We start from the raw sequence: 24,150 nt of genomic DNA on the forward strand, positions 1-24,150 counted from the left end.
GTGCCCAGCATGGAGCCCACACGCAGTCACTCGGTACCCCCCCGAGCCCCAGGAAGTGGCTTGAGAGAAGTCACACCAGCCACCGGGTAACAATGAGACATATACAGCTTTATTTCATCATCCGTAAAAAGTTGTACTCTGACAGAGTAACGCGTTCCGTATCTCAGCAGAAAGCAAATGCTACATCTGAAAAGCCCCTTCCTAAGATCAGAACTGTGCAACCCTTCTCTACGTAACGTCTCAATGCCCTCAAAGCTGGGCCCTTACTGGGTGGCAGCTGCTCTCACCCTCCTCCTGGTCACACTCTCTGGGTGGCTGTGACTCCCTCACATAGCAGCGGACTGAACAAAATTCTACCCGGACAGGCTGCCCTTACAGATTGGCCCCTTCCCTCCTACAAAAGGGAGTTCACACAAATAACTTCCTGAGAAATGGGTTCTATCTGACTTTCATTTAGCTTCCATTAAGTCTGCTGAAATCAAGTGTATACTGTTCCTCTCTCCCCAGCCATTTCCTCATCATCTACATAATTTTCAGGCTATACCTCTCCCTTCTGGGGCAATCGAGGGGTGGAGAGTGTTCCTCCTGGGCGGCGCTTCCTGCAGACGTCTGGTATGTGGTATCAGACACTGCAGAGACTCAGTTTTGTTCTGACAGAGCAGAGGCCTGGGATTTCGTTTTCCCCTTCCTGTGCTGAAAAAGTCCAGTGATTAAGCCACACTCACTCCTTGGGAAAAACTCCACGTTGCATCAGAACCTCATCATTCATGGGCTTCTAAGAGAACATATCCCTCCCTTTTATTCACAGAATAGTATATGTGAATTCATTTGGAGAGGAGAAGGTGGCTGGCCACCCGGGGCCTGCTTCTCTATGTAACAGGCTCCCTTCTGTTGGTCACAGTCAACCATCCAAACAGGAATTATGATCTTCCACATTCCTCAGAACTGCTCTCTCCTGAAGTCACTTTGCAGATCTTGTTGACCAATATGGAAGCGAAAGAGAATGCAATGGCCTACCCAACCTAGAAACCTGTTCTGCATATTTCCCCTAAAAACACCACTGAAAATGCAAAAAAAGAGTCCCTTTTTTTGTTTGTTTTTTGCAGAAGCTCTACAAGAAAGCCTGTCTAAAATCACAGAACTATGCACACACAAACACAGACACGCGTGCTCACACACATACATCAGGATCAAACAATCTTAGCTACACAGTTGGGAAAGCACAGGGAAAAGCTGGCAAGAGAAGATGTGGAGATCTGATCAGCTGAAGGTGTTGGAATGCTACAGTAATGGCATGGAAGTGGTTCTCGGTACATACAAAAAGGGGGGCGGGCAGGCAGAGAGGATGGTTAATCCAGGATACCAGAAAGAGAGAGTCAGTGGCCATGCAAGACTTAAAGATAGATAGATGCCAGTTTGCTGGATGAAGGGTTATATTATGGAGTGGCTGTCTGAAGGAGGATGGACTTGCATGGTCCAGGGGAGGAGCATCTGCTTAGCAGGACACCTCCATGGTCTGGTGTCTGTCCAGAACATCAGGAGACTCAGAGGATTCTTGAGCTCCATCTGACTGATTGCTGGTGACAGATCGGCTGAAGGCACTTTCTCCAGAGCCGATGCTACTTGAGGTGGAGTGGGTCCGTGATCGGGCGAGCCGGGTCATGCTGGCAGATGGGACTGTAAGAAAGAACCAAGAGGACTATAGGAGGGAGCCCTGGTTAAACTCAGCTAGTCTAGAAGTTTCACCAAAAGCTTTACATTTCGCTTTCCCAACCCATTTAAGGTGACACCAGGACAAGACATAGCCATCCCCACTTTGCACTACTGGCTCTAGGCGAGGGGCTCTAGGCAAGGCTGCTTTAATCCTCTGGTTCTGGCTGCAATCTCAGCTGATTCTAGTCCACAGCAGAACAAGGGGAAACCTAAGTCCAGAGTATAGCCTCTTAGCTATGCCCATGCCATTCATAAGGTGATCAGGAAGGAGGCTTTGGGAACCCAAGCAGGTAACCAAAACCTGCAGTGCATGCAAGACTAAACCAAAGAAAGACGAACCACACCACACAAGGATGAAGGTGTTTCACAAACACAGTGCAAGCCCGATACAACAAGACTACCATCCGTGTCCACAGGCGACCCTTGCTACCTGGGGAGGAGACGTGTAGGAAGATGAGGTGTAGGGAGGGCAGGCGGGCTGGTCTCTGCACAGGGGGTGAGGTACAGGCTGCCTGTGAGCAAGGGCACGGGAGGTGGCTGTTTAACTCAGACTCCTGCCTACTGCCACTGCTTTGTCTGTAAGGTCCCTCCAGCTTGGCCAGGAAAGGGCCTTACCTGGCATACCCGCCCCCTGCCTATCTTTCTGAGACACGAGCCACTCCCCCAGCTGCCATTTCAACGCAGGGGTCCGAAGATGCCATCACCTGCAGTTCTCCAGGCACAGGCTCTGATGCTCCTAATTGAGAATCCAGTGTCTGGGGGTTAACTCAAGGATCAGTAAGTAGGTTGGTGGTGGTGGAGGGGCCCTGCCTATAAAGTTTCAGCTGCCGCTGTGACCCTGGCTGTTACAACCCGCTCCTTTACTCCTGGGGGGACCAGGGCGGGACCTGCAGGCTAACTCGCACAGGGCACAACGAGCCACGTTCTATCGGGCTCTCACTGCACAGGAAAACCACGGACATGCTGCGGGCAGCCAATGCAGCCAGGAGAGCATGGCTGGGAGGCAGGGGCAGGGGCCAGCATAGAGAAAGGTACCTGACTCGGTGCTCAGGTGACTGAGCTGCACATACGGGACTGGAAGCAGGATGGACACAGGAAAAGGCAGGTTAGTGACCCGACAGTGCCAAGTGGCAACCTTGGCTGCCTAGCAGACACTGACAGAACACTCTAAGCCAGGGGTGAAGTTTTATTTTAAGGCCCCAGAAAGGAGGTGAGGCCAACTGATGCTTCAGTAACATCTCAGATGTTACTTCTCTCAACTAGTCAAAGGTTTTCTCCTTCACTATGAACAGCCAACCTGCTTGGATCAGAACAGCTGCTTCCTAGGAAAGGAGAGGGACTTCTGCTCCTCCCAGAGGGATATGGGTGTGGGCTCGGTTGGTAGTGGCTCACAGACGGGGATGACACAGCCACTCTAGACGAGACATACACGAGCTGCCTGCCAGGTACAGGGCTGTACCCAGGGGCCCAGCTGCTGCCCGGAGCAGCTGCCCAATCGTCATTAAACACATTGATACCAAAGACAGGAGAAAAGTCACCCTACTGGATAAAGAGCTCTGTACCTGGGTAGAAGAGTTTTCTTTTTTATAACTCCAAGAAAGGAGCAAGTGCGGATATTCTGTGACAAATGAGAAAGCTCAGGGGTCTCACAATACAAGAGACCAGGACAGTGGCACATGATACGGACACATCCTTGGATTCACTCTAAAATATTCTGCAAGTTCATCTCCTGTGGTGGAGCAGACTTAACTGATTTAACTCCTTTTCATCTGGAGTCTCCATTTTGTCTCTCTAGTCCAGGAGTCATTAACCAGCTGAGTTCAGATGCAAATAACAACTTCAGATTCATAGCTAGGTCTGGCTAAGCTTCAGTGGTTGAAAATGTGGGCTCTGGAGTCAGACTGGCAGGGTTTGAAGCATGGCTCTGCAGCTGAATTGTTACCCTGGGAAAGGTGCTTAGCCTCTTTGAGCCTCAGTTTCCTTTTCTATAAAATGGAACTAATAACAGAACTTACCTCTCAAGGTTAAGAATACAGAGTGCCTGGCACAAAGTAAGTGCTTAATAAGCATTAGCTCATCTTTATATATATGCACAGATGAATGTTCCATGAACATTTTGGTTTCTATTTGATTTCAGGCTGGCTAGCACAGAGGTTAAGCCCTGAGAATTGAGTACTCATCAGACGCCAAAATGACCCCATTATCAATAAACCTTTGGTAGAATAGAAAGTTGTGTACTACTCACTGTAGCCCATTCCCTGCAAAAAGTACTTGAAGGCCTCGGTGAGCTTCCCGGGCTAGGGGGACAAAATAAGAAGGCATTAATCCTTGCACAGTCAGAGAGCTGGAATCAAATGGGTGCTTTTAAAAAAATCTCCTTACCTGAACTACTTGGGGGAGTCCACCACAGTCTGCCATCTAGAAGAGGAAAAATATGTAAGTCAGCTGAGACTTACGCTTAAGGGAAATGCTCTGAACATCCATGGGTCCTTTCAAACAGGACAGGATCAAATTTTAGGTTCCTTAACTTAATGTTTAACTACATCCAAGTGTCCATCTCCTCAATGCACTCTTTTTTTTAAAAAAATAAATTTATTTATTTTTGGCTGTGTTGGGTCTTCGCAGCTGCATGCAGGCTTTCTCTAGTTGCGGCGAGCGGGGGCTACTCTTCGCTGCAGTGTGCTTGCTTCTCACTGTGGGGCACGAGCTCTAGGCGTGTGGGTTTCAGTAGTTGTGGCTTGCAGGCTCTAGAGCACAGGCTCAGTAGTTGTGGCGCACAGGCTTAGGTGCTCCGCGGCATGTGGGATCTTCCCGGACCAGGGCTTGAACCCGTGTCCCCTGCACTGGCAAGCGGATTCTTAACCACTGCACCACCAGGGAAGTCCCCCTCGATGCACTCTTACACAAAGACTTAAATCCTAGCAATAACCTTGGATGTAATTTTGAAAGATTATTCAACATTTATTAATCAGTAATGCAGGGCCTAACTTTCAGGCCCATGTCGGGAATTTTCCATTTGGGTCATAGTGAAGTTAACCGCTACCTTCAACCATGGTTCTGCCTCCACCTGGAGAATGTTACTTTCAGAGTCCTCAAACAGTGTGATCCTAACTTCTCAGGGTACCACACTTTTAAGGTTCTGTCTCAACTCTACATTGTCTTCATTTCACGATTAACGGGATGTCTCCAATCAGGCACTGAGGCTGAATTCAGCCAACCTACTTGGTCAGCCACTTTCATTTCATAGTCGGATTTGGCAAGGCGACTGTCTCTCACTTCATAAATCTTTACAGTTGGTTATTCTCACCTGTGCAAAGATTTCTAGAGTAGCGTTTTATTAGCATGCGTTGGAATTACCAGGAGGACTTGTTAAAACTCAGATTCTTGAATTCCTGCCCTAGAGATTCTTTTTTTTTTTTAATATTTATTTATTTTGCGGCACGTGGGATCTTCATTGCCCCATGCAGGATCTTTAGATGTGGCGTGCAGGATCTTTAGTTGTGGCGTGCGGGTTTTTTAGCTGCAGCACGTGGGATCTTTTAGTTGCGGCATGCGGGATCTAGTTCCCTGACCAGGGATCAAACCTGGGCGCCCTGCCTTGGGAGCACGGAGTCCTAACCGCTGGACCACCAGGGAAGTCTCTAGAGATTCTTATTTAATAGGTTTGGAGCGGGTCTCAAGAACTTGCATTTCTAACAAGCCAGGTGATGCATATTCTGCCAATCCGCAGAGAACACTGCTTCTAGGGCATGATGGCCAACCACGAGGCCACCCTCCTCCTTCCAGCTGTTATGCATTCCATACTCAGATAGTAGCCTATTCAGGCTGACTGGCATTTTTTAAAAAAGAGACATGAACCTCATGGTCTCCCTTCACTAACATGAAAACCTTCTTTGAGGGTGGACTGTTATTCAGCAGATGGGATGCCACAGGAGACACAGGAATTTGAGGTTAATAAGGAACAGTCAGTTCCCTGAAAATTCTACGTGTAAGATCAGGAACAAATTTTTTTTTTTTTTTTCCGGTACGCGGGCCTCTCACCACTGTGGCCTCTCCCGTTGCGGAGCACAGGCTCCGGACGCACAGGCTCAGCGGCCATGGCTCACGGGCCCAGCCGCTCCGCGGCATGTGGGATCTTCCTGGACCGGGGCACGAACCCGTGTCCCCTGCATCAGCAGGCGGACTCTCAACCACTGCGCCACCAGGGAAGCCCAGGAACAAATATTTAACCTGAATAAGTATCAAATAGACCTAACTGGCCCAGACTGTATTTTCATGAAGGTTAGGAGTCAAGGTCTGATTAGAACTGTAAAACAGTTCCCGTATGCAGAGAGAATACTGGGAAAGACTGTTTCCAAGCTTTCTCTCTCAAACAGAGAATCAGTTCCATCACGCTGCTGTGGATGGGCATTTTTGCCCAGAAATAAGCACATCTATGGCTACTGTAAAGTTGTTTTGCGCTTTTGGAAAACTGATTCAAACCTGCAACGAAAGCTAATTTGAAACCACATGCTTTAAAAAACAAAAATTCGTATTTTAGACTAGTTCACCAATCACCCGGACCCCAGAACACTCTGAGTTTTGTAACCTCAGAGCATTAACCTCATGTTATATTTCCAGGAACTATGGGCTGCTTCTGGTGGCAGCACTTCCCTTTTAATCTCACTTCAAAGAGAAAGGGAAGAAAGCAGAGGTCTTTCAGGCTGAGAAAGCAACAGTCAGAAGCATAAGATCAGTACTTAAATCTACGGTAATCCAAATTCAAAGCAGGAGGTCAGGCCCTTAAATATGTCACTAGAGGCTCCAGAAAATGTGAGCCTGGGGTACAGTCAAAACGGGGAGAAGCTTGATATTAACCCTAGAAATTCAGTACAAGAGTTACTCTCTATTTGCCCTAAGAGAACGAAAAAAAATGCATCTACCCTTATCATGAGAATGTTACTGGAAGCTTCCTTATCCATACAAGGGGATTTAGCACGTAAAGAATTTCCATTCATTAACTAATTTCTCAAAACAATATTAAATAGTGCTTATGACGTTTTTAATGACACGGGAAGATGTTTATATGTCAAAAAGTTGAGGAAAACAGACACAGGGCTAGAAACAGCCTATGATCTTAATGATGTAAAAATGTATAGGAAAAAGACTGATGTTTTTACCAGAAGGTTACCTTTGGGGGGCAGGATTAGGGTAATTTTTATTTTATTCTTTTTTTATATTTCCATTTTTTTCCTATTTTCCAATTTTCTACAATGAGAATATATTCAGGAAAAGAAATTTTTTTTAAGAGAATGAGAGAATCAGAGAAAGAGAAGCTTTCCTTCTTTCTGGGCAACTATTCCAGAAATAAAGTAATTTGAACCACGTATAATTTACTCACTCGTGGTTGGCAATGAGGAAAGAAGACACATTACCTTTAGCAAAGTTGTATTTACAGGATTCAGGCGAGAATTGCATTCAACCTTAAAAAACAGAGAGAGAGAGAGAGAAAGACAATTTTATGAACTGCTAGAAAAATAAGAAATAGCTTGGCATGAGAATGATCTTCCAAGATCAATGGCTCATTTGGAGATGGCTGAATCAGCCAAATTACCAAAATACAAAGTGGGAGACATGTTTACATGAAGTACTTTATATCTTATATTTCTTAGTAGATCTAAAAATCTGGCAAAGTTCATTTTCTGAATCCGTTACAAGTAGAGTCTTTAAAGGACTACATGTTGAATCTAATTCCTCCTACTCGCTACATAACATGGGGACAAGTTACCTACTTTAAAAACTGAACTGGACCGTGGCCCTCACCTGCGGGGGTCTTGATTTCCCAGCACAACTGGCCCTTATGACTGGCCCTTATACCCCTCCCCTGCCCATTTCTCACCCCTTTCCCATGCCCTGGATGCAGTGGGTTTGCCACTCCTTACACCCTGATTCTCTTCTGCCTCAAGATCTTCGGCTATCCCATGTAAAGTTGAACTCTCTATGGTTTTTCTCTCACTGTAGCCATTACAATTAAGAATTACAACCTTGTACATTTACCTGTATCGTATCTCATACCTTTGTATCCACAAAGGCAGGGACCTCAAAGAAAATGTTCTGGGGAGATAATCTCCAGGTTCAACAGTGTTTTATGGTTAACCTGATTAACTGGATCTCTTCTTTACACATGCTTGCCCAAGCACACATATAAAACACTGTGCTAAGAGCGTGGAAAAGCTAGTGGGGTGGAAATGTAATAATGTAATATGAGGCAGAATGAGATCACTTGAAAATTTCACTTCTGAGCTGAGTGAGAATAGAAGAATGAGTAGAATTTCTATAGCTAGAGTAAGAAGGGGCGGGCATCTGAAGGCTTCCAGAGTCAGGGGGAAAGCATAAGCAAAGACCCAGGGGTTGCGAAGTGAGTGTGCAGAGCATGTGTGGGGTTACAGAGACAAGCATGGCGTGAGGGTGCACTGTGGGGAGAGGTTGGAAAGACTTGAACTGACTGTGGAAGGCAAAAAGCCACAGAGGGTTTCTGGGGTGACAGGATGTGAGTTGTTTTAGGAAAATAACCAGCAGTGGCCTGTATGACAGACTGCAGAGGCAGCGAGCCAGTTAGGGAGTTATTAAAATTACCCAGGCAAGAACCAGTAACACAGCTGAAAGTTTACTCTGGGGATTGCTGATGGGTAGGTATTCAAAACTCTTCTAAAATCACAGGATGATCTAAAAGCCAGAATCACCAAATCAAGGTTTTTGCTCTACACAAATGACAACGCAGGCAGTGACAAACAAATGTACCCGTTTACTTACTATAGAAGGTGCTCTAAAGGGCAGAATGTAAAAACCGGATCCCTAACTGCCAGGCACCGTGCTGAGAACACAGTAGACATACAATAAATATTTTCTGGAAGAATGAACTCCCAAGTCTGTATTTAATATAATAAAGCATGCTTTCCTTGGTTCATCACTTTGTAATTTCTGTAACTTTATAAGAAGTCTCCGTTTCTGGTAGGCCAAGAACAACAGTTGGTTTTTTACATGTCTACTCTCTCCCCAGCTCCAAGTGCAGAGACTCCGTCTTATTCATTTTTGTATTCTCCACAGCATCGCGAGAATAGGAGATGCTCAAAATATGATGCTGAATGAATATGTGAGCAAGAATAGCTAGCAACAGTGACCAGAATTTGTGGAGTTTCTTCCTGCTCTTCCATGCACGGATATAGCCCTTGAATCCCTACCAACTTATGGGATAAAAGGCTCTGGGGCAGGGGAGCTGGTTTTGAATGTGTCTAGAAGAGCATCTAGTTTGTGGTACAGATGGGGTTCCTGAAGTTCTTCTCTATAAACACTGAAGGTGTGGAAATCAGAAAGAGAAAAAGATCTTATCTGTATTGGCCAACTTACACAATCTTGAAAAATAATTGGTAATGTTGTTTTAAGTCCATGTAATTTCCAAAAGGCAACTCAGCATGATTAGAGAATTCTGATTAAGGGTATTTTCTATAAACGATACTATTTTCATAAACACATTGTTTATGAAAAAATGTTTTTGATATTTTGTAGCACGTATCTCTACCTTTTTAGCCAAAAAAGATGGACCTTTACAAAACTCCTTCTTGATGAGATCTTCACTATAACTTTATTACCTTTGGGGATTTTTTTTTTTTTGAGTTGAGAGTTATTCGCCTCTGTGCTCAAGCCACACTATGTATTTTACACTAGACACAGAATGTTTTACAGGGTAATTCAGGGAAGTGTGAATATATTCTATCGTCATACCTATCTCACCCTACCAACACTCCCCCTGCCCACCAAGCTTCTCATCTATGTCTGCATCTCTGATTAATTATTAGATTCCCTTTCTAAAAGCTTTACTTCCTAATGTTTTGCTCTAATAGGGTAGAAGTGAAGTAGGCCAAAGAAAACCAGATAATTTCACGCAGATACTTAAGTTATATATGCTGTGGGAAAGACAAGCAAGTGATAACAGACTTATGAAAAACTGTCAGCTTCATCTGTAAATACAGAAGTGCAAATTAAAACAGTGGGGTACCATTTTTAATCAAATTAACTACTAATGAAATTTGAAAGTCCAATGCTAAACAGCATGCTGTGGAACAGGCACTCTCAAACATAGGCAGTGGCAACACACTGTTATGTCTTTTCTGGAAAGGAAACTGGCAGAATGTATTAAAAACCTTAAAGAGGTTTATGATTTTTGACACGTTATTTCCAACTCATCCCAGGGAAATGATCAAAGATTCAAGCAAAGATTCTATAAGGATGTTCAACAGCAACATTATTAATGGTGCAAAATCAGGAATAATCAACAGGAGAATGGGGTTACCTAAACAAGGGTGTATTTATAAGACTGAGTATTATACAGATATACTGACTTTATAGTATGGAAAAATGAGGTCCCAAAACACTGTATAGCTAATATCATCCCATCTATTGTAAAGAAAAACATAATGGCTTGTCTTTGAGTAATGGGGTCATGACTTCTCCTCCTGTCCTCCTATTTACCAATTTTCTACAATGAGCACATCTTTTTGTTGCCAGTGTGCTACGTGCTTCAGGCAAGTGTACAGGCTCCCAGCAGCCTTCTATATCTGTGGTGGCTGCAGAAGGCCAAGGCTGTCAGAAGTCTGACGATAAGCCCGTGGCCTTTACCTGTCCTGCTTGCCACAGAGCGAGCTCCACCACCCAAAGCACTCAAGGGCAGTCCTGAACCCTTCTGATGAAACACAGTGATCAACGAGGAATTCTTCCTCCACACTGGGTAACAAAGTGCAAACCCTGGTCTGTGTAATGAGAAATCACGAAAGCTAGTACCTACCAACTGTTTCGAGTGCGTCAGCAGAGTGTGTTACACACAATTTATTGCATTTCATCTTATTCATCTTCACAACATCAGGACATACTTACCACAGCCTCAACTGCAGGTGAATTGTCACCTACCACCAATAAAGTAGAACACCTGGGGAAAGGGAAAGTAAGAGGACACTCAGCAGGCAGCACATATACTCCACTGAAAGTGACTCTGCCTGTGACAGGCAAAGATGTCGAGCAGCGTAGCGGGGGAGACTGAGGGACTTACTTTAATGTCTTTGATTTGTTATCATTTTGTCCCGGAATGGGTCTTTCGATCTCCAGGTCTCTGCGTCTAGAGAAACGCAAAGGAATCAATGCACTTTTCAGGTAAAATCATGGCAACTCAGGTTACTTCCTGGTTGTGAAAAACAAAATGTATCAAGAAATCTGAAAACTGTCTTTCTTTCACACAGATGAGGGAAGGGGCCCTTGTGCACTTTGTTCAGTGGCATCCTGAGTGGTACAGAGCAGGAAAAAGGGACTCTGCAGGATGCTAAAAGGAGGCAGCTTCAAAACTCAATAGCAATGCTGTTGAAATCCTCAAGTCTTAAGTGTTCAATTTTCCAACTAGTTTATAGGAATGATTTCTTAAGGGGAACTTTTTTCTTTTTTGGCCACACCACGTGGCATGCAGGATCTTCCCCGACCAGGGATCCAACCCGTGCCCCCTGCATTGGGAGCACAGAATTTTAAGTGCTGGACCGCCATGGAGGTCCAAGGGGAACTTTCTTGGGGGAACATTCTCCTGGTAACTAACAGTTCAGTGCGGTACTTAATAACCTTTCTGATTTCAACGAAAAATAAGGAGGCTTTGTTACACAGAGGAAGGAGCTAGAGAGACTGGGTTCAAAACCTGGCTTTGCTCCTGACCGGCTGTGTGACTCTGGGTAAGTTACAGCTGACCCATTTCCTTAATCTTTTTCCATGTACCCAGAAAGTTAGAAGGAGCTAACATTTTCACCTTGGAGAAGCTGGTCCCAAGATAAGAATTAAGCTTCTCTCCGTGTGTCACTTCTGCGTGATGACAGGACACCAGCAGAGAGACTGAATTGGGGCCCAAGACTTCTATTCTTTGCCTCCTCTACACGCATCTTTCTGTGCCACCTCAATCTGTGTGTTTTGTGTGTGTACATAACTTTAGGTACTTCTGGTCTCAAAACATCTTAAAAGTACAACTGGTAGTTGAACATGCCTGAAACAGCCTTGAATTCATGCATTGCTCTTGAAAGCTGTCTTCATTTCTGTCTGAAAGCCCTTCCCCTTCTACTGTGGTGAAAAGTACGAAAGCAATCCCATCACACAACACTGGAAGAAGTAGTTTATTTCCTCTTCTCCTTCTCTCTTAAATATCTGTTATCTTCTTAGACCTAGTCTGCATTTAAGTGAAGGAACAGAAACAACTGTACCCATTATAGGAACCCAGGAAGAGCTGCAGGTTTTCTTGGTTGATATCTTGGGCAATATGCAGTCTGTAGGTTTGAATCAGGTCCAGGTTGGCCTGCAACTCTTCCTAGAACAATGAAAAGAAGACACAGGTGAACTTCTGAGCTACAGTACAAGTCTATCTTGTTTGGTTCGCATTCTCAATGCCCAAAGCCAAAGCTCCCTGCCCATGATGGGAGATGGGGCAGAGCCTGGGGTGCCTACTTATGTACTGGTAGGCTGAATGGCTTCTTTTTTTTTTTTTTTTTTTGCGGTCCGCGGGCCTTTCACTGCTGTGGCCTCTCCCGTTGCGGAGCACAGGCTCCGGACGTGCAGGCTCAGCGGCCATGGCTCACGGGCCCAGCCACTCCGTGGCATGTGGGATCTTCCCGGACAGGGGCACGAACCCGTGTCCCCTGCATCGGCAGGCGGACTCTCAACCACTGCGCCACCAGGGAAGCCCTGGCTTCTTTTTATTTGTATCAGACTGGTTCAGTGCCATATTCTGTGTTCAATGAGGGCACCAAAGAATCTATGATGGAAAAGGTCAGTAATCAACTCCAAATCAAGCACAAAAACTTGGGAGTATGCTCTGAACACCCTTCTCTGCAGCACAGAGGAAACTGCACTAAACTTGGATTCAAGTACTAGATGTGAAACTTAGGTTACCTAACCATTCGGAAGCCTAGTTTCCTTATTTGTGTCTTATTCATGTTCTGCCATTCTCATAAAAATAGAGTGTCTGTAAAATAAAGATAATAACCAGCTACCTGCCAGGGCTGTTTTAAAAATTAAATAAGAGAAGTTATATGGACTGTAAAGTATAAAATAAGTGGAAAGTAACATTTCTCTTATTAGCCATAAATCTGCATAATTAACTTATCTGTAACTTCATCAATATAATGGGTATAATATCTATTTATATACTATCATTTAATAATATACATTGTTGGGCTTCCCTGGTGGCGCAGTGGTTGAGAGTCCGCCTGCCGATGCAGGGGACACGGGTTCGTGCCCTGGTCCGGGAAGATCCCACATGCCATGGAGCTGCTGGGCCCGTGAGCCATGGCCGCTGAGCCTGCGCATCCGGAGCCTGTGCTCCGCAACGGGAGAGGCCACAACAGTGAGAGGCCCACGTACCGCAAAAAAAAACCAAAACATATATATATATATATATATATACATTGTAGAATTATATATTACATTCCATTTATAATACTTTATTAAGTCAATTTATCATTTATTTACTCTTATTACCAATACTATTTTTTTTTGTTGAAGTAGGATTGATTTATAATATTAGTTTCAGTTGTACCACACAGTGATTCAAAATTTTTATCGATTATATTCCATTTAAAGTTATTATAAAATATTGGCTATATTCCCTGTATAAAATTCAAGAGAAACAAAATGGTCTATCAGTAAAAAGAGAATCTCCCTCTCCACTACCCATTGTCCACTGGTCCCTATTTTGCTGGTCTTCTTGGAGGCCACCAGAACGAGTTGCTAGGTTTTTGTGTATATAAGCATATATGTACATATATGTATACACACACACACACACACACACACACACGCCCCAGTAAATAGTTTTAAGCAGAACAGAAAATGTTTACACTGGAGAAAAGAAATGTATCAGGGATAGTGAGAGTAAATCTAAAGCAGTGTGTAAAGGTCGCCACCAGCAAGCCTTGTAGAGAAACAGAGATAAGGAGAATGAGTATTTGCATTCTCACTACTATATGGGTAAAGTGAGCCAAGAATACAGTAGGAAACTTACCAACTGGATCAGAGGCTACCTGAAACTAAAGGGCACTGGAGCCATTCCAAGAAAACGTGATAAATGCTGAAGATACTAAGAAAAGTGAACAACAAATGAACCACATGGCAATTAGAGATGAAATGACCTATCCAGCTCCCCCTTGAAAGTCTGAAGGGGAACTTGAGCAGCAAAGTTTGAGATAAAAAAAAGAGAAGGACTGATATTGGTATAAAAGGGGTAAAACTGGTTTAAGTGCTAATGGAACTTCTCAGGAAAAGCTGTTACGGATAAATTGCACCTCCCACTCACATTTTTTTAAAACACAAAGTGTAGTCTGCTCCACGTACCGTTCTACACTGTGCTTTTCCACTTAAAAGTACGGCAGAGGCCGTCATTCCTTATCGGGATATATGGAGCCATCTCATTTACTTATACTACCTGTTTTCCCACATGCTTGCTAGTACAAATGATCACTTTTTGATTTTTGCTAATTTGATAGATAAGAAAGGGGATATCACTGTGGGGTTTTCTTCTTATTAGAGAAGATGAGATTATTAACGTTTAGAAAACTTATTTGCTTTCATTTCAAAGCAATAAGAGCAATACAAGCATTCGCTTAAATTTTATTTTTTATTTAACATCTTTATTAGAGTATAATTGCTTTCCAATATTGTGCTAGTTTCTGCTGTACAACAAAGTGAATCAGCCATACATATACATATATCCCCATATCCCCTCCCTCTTGCGTCTCCCTCCCACCCTCCCTATCCCACCCCTCTAGGTGGTCACAAAGCACCGAGCTGATCTCCCTGTGCTATGCGGCTGCTTCCTACTAGCTATCTATTTACATTTGGTAGTGTACATATGTCAATGCTACTCTCTCACTTCGTCCCAGCTTACCCTTCCCCCTCCCCGTGTCCTCAAGTCCATTCTCTACCTCTGTGTCTTTATTCCTGTCCTGCCCCAGGTTCATTAGAACTTTTTTTTTTTTAGATTCCATATATATGTGTTTGCTTGCTTAAATTTTAAATGAACTCTTCAGCCTTGTGACAACCCACTGTCTGTGACCTCACACATTTTTAATTAAACACACATTATATATATGTTGTGAGGATGTTCTTACTTTACAAAAATCATTAAAATTCTCTTCTTAGCTTTCCCCTATTCCAATGCAAACACCTCAGGGCCTCATTCTTCCAGGTCAGGCACTGTTTTGGCTAATTAACCTCACGCAGGTATCCTACACTAAGTCTCCCACCAGGTTATTTAAAATCCCCAAATGCATCTTATAATTCCTTCCTCTTTGGCTTTTGAGCAAACTATTCCCCCTTCCTGGAATGATTCCCCTTCCCCCCAAAATCTAAAATGTTGAACTTTATCCATCCTTCAAGGCCCAGCTGGGATGCCTCCACCTTGGAGCCTTCCTTGATCCTCTCCTGCCTTTGAATTCCTCTAGGTCCCTAACAGGGCCTCTCCTAAGATACCCTGACATGGTAGAAAGAGGAAAGCTTCAGAGTTAGACACACGTGGCTTCAAATCTCCCTTGATATGTTATTAGCTGCTGGCCTTGTATAAAACAATTCATTCTTCACCTGTAAAGTGGGAATAATACAATTCCCATTATGAGATTATTAGATTGAATTGTTTCACGTACATAACACGTCTGTCTGAAATCTGTAGACGTTCAATGAAAGGTGTCAATAGTTCTTATTACTCATCCCTTTTTACATGTGCCATAGCAGTATTTCTGTACATCTCATCTCTCCACAGAGTAAGCTCCTGGAGAAGAAGGGCCATACCCTATGTACATCTGTCTCTCCCAGAGCACTTAGCATGGAATTTTGTAAATTCTCTGAACTGGTTTTTAAGGTCTACAGTCAAAACCAAGCATCCTTTGTCTTCAGGAAAGTACCTACTCTATCTAGCACTATGCAGTGGAAAGATCATGGTCTTTGAAACTTCCAATTAAAGATACTGGATTAAAATACAGCTTTACTCCTTCCAGAAAAATCATAAAAATAACAGTAAATTTTTTTCTTTATAAGCCATAAACTCATAAGGACAAAGACAACAAAGAAAAGTGACAACAGCAGTAACATTTTGAAAGTGGGCAAGCAGAAGGAAGACTGTAATCACCCATTGAACAGACTCAATAAGGCTGCTAGGCTGGCAGTGGGGAAAGTGAAAGAAGTTAAGTGATCACGTACCAAGGAGCCTGAAAAGGCCCAAGATTTGTCCGCACCAGTTCTCCCTGCAAGCAGAGGGTAAACGTGGTACGAAGGATGATTGGTTGAAAGTCCTGTTTAATAAAGACGTAACATCCGGGACTTCCCTGATGGTGCAGTGATTAAGACTCTACGCTCCCAATGCAGGGGGCCCAGGTTCAATCCCTGGTCAGGGAACTAGATCCCACATGCATGCCACAACTAAGAGTTCACATGCCACAGCTAAGGAGCTGGCGAGCTGCAAGTAAGGAGCCTGCCTGCTGCAACTAAGACCCAGCACAACCAAATAAATAAATAAATATTTTTAAAAAAAGACATGACATCAGGAAGACATAACAATGAAAACAGATGAAGCAAAATGAAACAGAACTGAAGAGAGAAATAGAATATTCAACAACAACAGTTTGCAACTTTAATACCCCACTTTCAATTAAGGATAGAATAACGAGGCAGAAGATCACAAGGAAATAGAAGAAATGAACAACCCTATAAACCACCAGACCTAACAGACATCTACACAACACTCCACTTAACAGCAGTAGAATGAATACATTTTCTTCTCAGTGTACATGGAACATTCTCTGGGATAGACCATGTTAGGACATAAAACAAGTCTCAGTAAATCTGAAAAGGAACGAAATGCTAAGAATATCCCCTGACCACAGTGGAATGAATTAAAAATCAATAACAGAAGGAAATGTGGGAAACTAAGCAACGTACTCCTAAATAATAATGGATCAAAGCAGAAATCACAAGGAAATTAGAAAATACTTTGAAATGAATGAAAATACCTTATAGGATGCAGCTATGTTAATATTTAGAAGGAAATTTACAGCTGTAAATTCCTGTATTAAAAAAGAAGAAAGATCTCAAATTCATAGCTAGCCTTCCACCTTAAGAAACTAGAAAAAGGAGAGGAAACTTAAAGCAAGCAGAAGGAAGGAAATAATAAAGATGAGAGTGGAAATAAATGAAAGAGAGAATAGAAAAAGAATGGGGAAAATCAATGAAATCGAAAATTAGTCAGCTAGACTAACCAAGGAAAACAGAGGTAAAACCCAAAATTACTAAAAACAGGAATGAGAGAGGAGACATCACTATCAGCTTTACAGAAACAGAAATAATTATAAGGGAATATTATGAATAATTGTATGCCAACAAATTAGATAACCTACATGAAATGGACCAACTCCTAAAAAGACGCAAACCACCTAAAGTGTCTCAAGAAGAAGCAAAGATTAAATTAGTAATATAAAAACTTTCCATAAAGAAAAACTTTGGCCCAGATGGCTTCACTGTGAATTCTGCCAAACATTTAAAGAATTAACAGCAATCTTTCCAAAATTCTTACAAAAAATAAAAGGGAGAATACTTCTCAACTCATTCTATGAGGTCAAGTATTACCTTAATACCAAAACCACACAAAGACAACATAAGAAACTTATAGACTAATATCTCTTATGAATATGGACACAAAAATCCTTAACAAAATACTAGGAAACCAAATGCAACAACATATAAAAAGGATTACGCACCATGAGCAAGTGGAATTTATCCAGAGAATGCAAGGCTGGTTCAACATACAAAAATCAATAAATGTAATACACCATATTAAAAGAATAAAGAACGTAAGTCACACATACATTTCAATAGATACAGAAAAAGCATCTGACAGAATCCAACACGATTTCATGATAAAAGTGCTCAACAAACTAGGAATAGAAGAGAGCTTCGTCTACCTGATGAAGGACATCTATGAACAATCCACAGCTAACATCATACTTAATGGTGAAACACTGAATGGCTTCCCCTAAGATCAGAAACACGATGAGGATGTCCACTTATCGCTTCTATTCAACACTGTACCAGAGGTTCTATCCAGGGCCTAGAAAGCTCTGCTTAGGCAAGAAAAAGAAATAAAACATATCCAGCCTGGACAGGAAGAAGTAAAACTATGTGTATTGCAGATGACATGATCTTGTATGTAGAAAATCCTAAGGATCCACAAAAAAACAATTAGAGCCAATAAATTAGTTCGGCAAGGTTGAAGGATACAAGATGAATACACAAAACTTAATTGTATTTCTATACATTAGCAATAAGCAATTCAAAAATGAAATTAAGAAAGCTTTCCATTTTTAATAGCACCCCCAAAATAAAATACTTAGGAAAAAATGTAACAAAAGTGGGAAGACTTCACTACAAAACGTTGCCGAAAGAAATTTTAAAAGACCCAAATAACTGGATAGGCACTCCACGTGCATGGATTGAAACAGTATTGTTAAGATAGCAAAGCTCCCTAAATTGATCTACAGATTCAACACAATCCTTATCAAAATCCCAGTTAGCTCTTTTGCAGAAATGGACGAGCTGACCCTAAAATTCATATGGAAACGGAAGGAATCCTAAACAGCCAAAACAATCTTGCTAAAGAACAAAGTTGGAGGAACTCACACTTCCCTATTTCAAACCTTACTACAAAGATACAGTAATCAAGACACTGTGATACTGGCATAAGGCTAGACAAATATCAATAGGATAAAAATGAGCCTTCCAAAAGAAACCCTTACATTTATGGTCAACTGGTTTTCAACAAGGGAGCCCAGACAATTCACTGGACAAAGAAAAGTCTTTTTTAAAATGGTACTGGGACAACTGGATTTTCACATATAAAAGAATGAACTGGTACTCCAACCTCACACCATGTACAAACAATTAGCTCAAAATAGACCACAGACCTAAATGTTAAGAGCTAAAACTATAAAAATCTTACGAGAAAGGATTAAGCAATGGTTTCTTAGATATGACACTGAAAGTGCAAGCAACAAAAGGAAAAATAGATTGCATTTCATCAAAATTAAAACTTTTGTGCTTCATGTAGAAAATAAACTTATGGTTACTGGGGGGGTAAATGGGGGGAGGAATAAAGTGGAAGGCTGGGATTGACACATACACAATACTACATATAAAATAGATAACTAATAAGGACCTACTATATAGCTCAGGGAACTCTACTCGATACTCTGTAATGGCCTATATGGGAAAAGAATCTAAAAAAGAGTGGATATATGTATAACAGACTCACTTTGCTGTACACCTGAAACTACCACAACATTGTAAATCAACACTATACCCCAATAAAATGTAAACAAAACAAAAAAAGATGCTTTCATTAGGTTAAACAAACAAAAATAAATAAATAAAAACTTTTGTGCTTCAAAGGACACCATCAAGAAAGTTAAAGACAACCCACAAAATGCAAGAAAATATTTGCATTTCATATATCTAAAGATCTGTATCAAGAACATATAAAGAAATCTTCAACTTGATAATAAAATGATAAATAACCCAACTAAAAAATGGGTAAAAGATTTTAATAGACACTTCTCCAAAGAAGATAAACAAATGCAAATCAAAACCATAATGAGACACTAATTCACACGCAGTAGGATGGCTATAATCAAAAAGACAGACAACATCAAATGTTGGCAAGGACGTGGAGAAGCTGGAACTCTCATGCTTTGCTGGTATGACTGTAAATGGTGCAGCCATTTTGGAAAACAGTCTGGCAGTTTCTCAAAATGTTAAACACAGCTACCATGTGACCCAGCAATTCCACTCTTAGGTATATACTCAAGAAAACTGAAAACATATGTCCATGTAAAAACTGGTATATGAATGTTCACAGCAACATTTTTCATAATAGCCCAAAGGTGGAAAACACCTAAATGTCCATCAACTAATAAACCAAATGTGGTATACCCATACACTGAAATATCATTCAGCCATAAAAAGGAATGAAGTATTGCTACATGATGTAACACGGATGAACTTCAAAAACATGCTAAGTGAAAGAAGTCAGACACAAATGCCACATATTATATGATTCCATTTAAGAAATGTCCGGAATAGGCAAATCCACAGAGACAGAAAGTAGGCTAGTGGTTGCCAGGTACAGGGGGAAGGAGAACAGGGAGTGACTGTTAAGAGGTATGGTGTTTCTTTTTGGGGTGATGGAAATGTTCTGAAATGAGATAGTGCAATGTTACACAACTCCATAAATATACTAAAAACCATTAAACCTTAAAAGTGTGAATTTTATGATATATGAACACTGAAGACCCAGCAATTCCACTCCTAAACTTACACCCAAGATGGACTTTCGTACGAATAAAGCAGGAGGCATATACAAAACTGTTCACAGTCATCCAGCAGTAATGTGGATAAATCTTGGCAATTTTTTTTTTTTTTTTTGCGGTACGCGGGCCTCTCACTGCTGTGGCCTTTCCCGTTGCGGAGCACAGGCTCAGCGGCCATGGCTCACGGGCCTAGCCGCTCCATGACATGTGGGATCTTCCCGGACCGGGGCACGAATCTGTGTCCCCTGTATCAGCATGCGGACTCTCAACCACTGCGCCACCAGGGAAGCCCAATCTTGGCAATTTTAAGTGAAAAAAGTTCCCCAAATTACATCAGCATAATATCCTTTTATAATTAGAAATATGTACATAATGTAAAAGAACACATATAAATTCAGTAAGACTATTATAAAGAAAAACAAAGGACTGATAAAAGATGGTAGTTTCCTCAGGGTGAGAAAAGAAGGGGGACAGGTTAATTCAGAGTATCATTTGGTTAGATGCAGGTTGCTGTCGAACCCTAGCTTTTGCTTTGGGTGGTAATATCTTGGGTGCTTATTACATTATTAAAAATAACTAGCTAATTAACTAAATAAAAGTGGGTTATGTGCATGGACCAATGAATGATGAGGGTGTATTACAAACCAAAGACTATGATCATTCTAATTATCTGCACCTGTGGTCCAATGGGAACAAAGCATAAAGCAGCTGGAGCTCCAGATCCCCCCCCTGCATTCTGGGGGACTTCCCTCTTCCCACCTCAGAAGAAGACTGAAGGTCTATTCTCTGGGAACGATAAAACACAAGGTCTTTGATCTGGAAGACCACAGGCCCACCATACTGAAAAGTGAAAGTTTAAAGCCTGAATGTTGAGGCGCTCTTGTCTTTTTCTGAACTTGGCTCCAAGAATACTAACATTAGTGTCTGGTGTGTAACCTCAAAGCTTATCTGGGGAATGTGACCAGTCCCAGAGAAAAGACCTAAAGCTGCTGACATCAGGGGCTCCCCAAGGAAATGGCCCAGTCTAATCACCCAAGGGATAAGCCTCACCTGGTGCACACAGGTCTTTCAGTGATCCACCTTTATAAAATTCGGACAGACAGGGAGCACTAGTCATTGGGCAAAGAACCTGTGCCAGTTATCCCCAGCCTCAGAACCACTGTTCTTTGTAGTACTGGAGCTAGGATGCATAAGCATTTTCCATTTGCCAGTCCCTTTTTAAAATTTAGCACAGGAGCCACTGGCTCAAGGTGTCAGGAATTCTCGTAGAAAAGCTGTAGCTGCGCCCTAGGCCCAGGTTCTCCCCCATCCAGCTGCAGCTTCTGGAGCTTCTGCAGCTGTTCAGACCTTATTTCAGACAAATGTCTCCCTCATCTGGTGAGTGGCTCTATGGACCAGTTACGGCCCTCACCCTCTGGCAATTTTTTCACTCCTGGCCGGTTGTACTTTCTGTGGAAACCTTACCTTCCTTGAAGAGGCATGACTCTCAGGCTTGGTGGGGGCGGGGGGGCCAACTAGTCCTTAGTTCCCTGAGTGTCCACATGCACTCTGCCTAGGAGTAGCTGCTGGTTTCCACCTGCTACTTTTGGACACCAGAGAGTCCTCTTTCACCTCTTTGAGAAGTAAGCAACCTTCTACTAGTTAACAATATTTTATGTTAAATTTTCTCAACTCGAAGTGTGTGGTTTCTGTCTCCTGACTGGACCCTGGAAACAGCCCACAGGATGGAGAAAGTGTGACCTGAAGACTGCTGAGATGAGTGTCACCAGGCCTTCTGTGTGGCAAGCCCTGATTCTTGGGCTAAATTTTTTTTTTTTTAATTTATTTTTAGCTGTGTTGGGTCTTCGTTGCTGTGCGCGGGCTTTCTCTAGTTGCGGCAAGCAGGGGCTACTCTTCATTGCAGTGTGGGGGCTTCTCATTGCGGTGGCTTCTCTTGTTGCAGAGCACCGGCTCTAGGTGCGTGGGCTCAGTAGTTGTGGCTCGTGGGCTCTAGAGTGCAGGCTCAGTAGTTGTAGAACACAGGCTTAGCTGCTCCGAGGCATGTGGGATCTTCCCAGACCAGGGCTCAAACCCACGTCTCCTGCATTGGCAGGCGGATTCTTAACCACTGCGCCACCAGGGAAGTCTTAAACTTTTTTAAAAAAGGAAAGGAAGTGCCTTTCTGCCACTATCACCTTGCAGTGTCCCCCCAGTGGTCCTTACTTAAAAATTCTAACACTGTCACTTGGTAAAGGGGAAATGTACAGAAAAAGAAATCTGTCATGGCTCAGCTCTGAATAACATTTATATGCTAGTGTAAATGCTGGAAATTGATCTAATCCAAATTACATTATATTGGGAGGATAGAGCGGTGGAAAACACAAACGTGTGTCATGGGGTCGGTGTGTATGTGTGTATGAGAGAAATCATCTTTCATAATGGAATGCCAACAGATAATGCCCACAAATGAAAAATCAACAAGTGGAAATATATGCGTATTTAGAGACATGGAAGCATATATCCAAAAAGACACATATAAAAATGTTCATAGGAGACTTCCCTGGTGGTGCAGTGGGTAAGACTGTGCTCCCAATGCAGGGGGCCTGGGTTTGATCCCTGGTCAGGGAACTAGATCCCACATGCACGTCGCAACTAAGAGTTTGCATGCCACAACGAAGGAGCCCGCCTGCCACAACTAAGACCCAGTGCAACCAAATAAATAAATATTAAAAGAAAAAAGAATGTTCATAGAAGCTTTATTTATAATAGTAAAACAGGGCTTCCCTGGTGGCCCAGTGGATAAAAATCTGCCTGCCAATGCAGGCGACACAGGTTCGATCCCTGGTCCAGCAAGATCCCACATGCCGCGGAGCAACTAAGCCCACGTGCCACAACTACTGAGTCTGCGCTCTAGAGCCCGCAAGCCACAACTACTGAGCCCTCGTGCCACAACTACTGAAGCCCGCGTGCCTAGAGCCCATGCTCTAAGAAAAGAAGCCACCACAGTGAGAAAGCCGCGCATCGCAATGAATAGTAGCCCCTGCTCGCCCCAACTACAGAAAGCCCACGTGCAGCAATGAAGACCCAACACAGCCAAAAGTAAATAAATAAAATTTTAAAAATAATAAATAAATATAATAGTAAAACAGAAACAGAAGATTGGAAACAACCCAAATGTTCATAGGAACATTCATGGTATATAACAATGGACTGCTACACAGAATAAAAGAATGAACTACTGATACATAGAATGACATGGCTGAATCTCAAAGACTATACCGAGCAAAAGAAGCCAGACCCAGAAGAGGGTACACTGTAATTACATTTATATAAAGTTTAAGAACAGGCAAGATAATGTATAGAGGTGACAGAAGAGTGAATACCTTGTCTGGGGAGGGGGATTATAGCGATTAGGAAAGGGCATGAGGGAAACTTAGGGGATGAGGGAAATGCTCTGTATCTTGATTTGGTGGTGGTTACAAAGGAGTGTATGTATGTAATATAAAGGTCACTGAGATGCACTTATGATTTGTGTCCTTTACTATATGCAAGTAAATAATTAAAGAGGCAAAACCCAAAAGAATCAGCTAAAAGAATTAATCTAAGAAGAAGGAAACAGGGTGAGTGGCAGATTCTTTGTAATAAGCCCTGCAGAACTTCTCTACTCTAAAATATGTGTGAATTTGTACCTTTGATAAAATAAAATCTCAATGAAAGAAAAAAACTATGGGCTTTGGAGTTAGCTTGACCTGGATTCAAACCACTTGCTATCTGGACAATGGTGGCAAGTTACGCTGCCTCTCTGGCCCTTAGTTTCTCCATTTTAAAATAAGTCTAGGGCTTCCCTGGTGGCGCAGTGGTTGGGAGTCCGCCTGCCGATGCAGGGGACACGGGTTCGTGCCCCAGTCCGGGAAGATCCCAGATGCCGCGGAGCGGCTGGGCCCGTGAACGATGGCTGCTGAGCCTGCACGTCCGGAGCCTGTGCTCCGCAACGGGAGAGGCCACAGCCCGCGTACCGCAAAAAAAATAAATAAATAAAATAAAATAAAATAAA

At 42.6% G+C, this 24,150-nt stretch overlaps 1 protein-coding gene across 6 annotated transcripts in view; it reads right to left on the reverse strand.

Moving 5' to 3' along the window:
* Positions 1 to 87: 87 nt before the first annotated feature.
* NDRG3 (NDRG family member 3) overlaps positions 88 to 24,150 on the reverse strand; it is an 85,945-nt gene continuing 61,882 nt past the window's right edge. For 5 of the 6 annotated variants that reach the window (XM_067708045.1, XM_067708042.1, XM_067708043.1 and 2 more), the window contains 8 exons: positions 11,976 to 12,079; positions 10,796 to 10,861; positions 10,624 to 10,675; positions 7,128 to 7,175; positions 4,096 to 4,131; positions 3,959 to 4,010; positions 2,749 to 2,787; positions 88 to 1,677 (listed from right to left, as the gene is read on the reverse strand). In XM_067708045.1, the coding sequence (XP_067564146.1) occupies positions 1,496 to 1,677; positions 2,749 to 2,787; positions 3,959 to 4,010; positions 4,096 to 4,131; positions 7,128 to 7,175; positions 10,624 to 10,675; positions 10,796 to 10,861; positions 11,976 to 12,079 (579 nt within the window). In that variant the 3' untranslated portion in view covers positions 88 to 1,495. The remainder of the gene's footprint in view (positions 1,678 to 2,748; positions 2,788 to 3,958; positions 4,011 to 4,095; positions 4,132 to 7,127; positions 7,176 to 10,623; positions 10,676 to 10,795; positions 10,862 to 11,975; positions 12,080 to 24,150) is intronic. The other variant, XM_067708047.1, reaches the window with a different exon arrangement.

This window comes from Pseudorca crassidens, chromosome 15, assembly GCF_039906515.1.
Source record: "Pseudorca crassidens isolate mPseCra1 chromosome 15, mPseCra1.hap1, whole genome shotgun sequence".
Classification (NCBI taxonomy): domain Eukaryota; kingdom Metazoa; phylum Chordata; class Mammalia; order Artiodactyla; family Delphinidae; genus Pseudorca; species Pseudorca crassidens.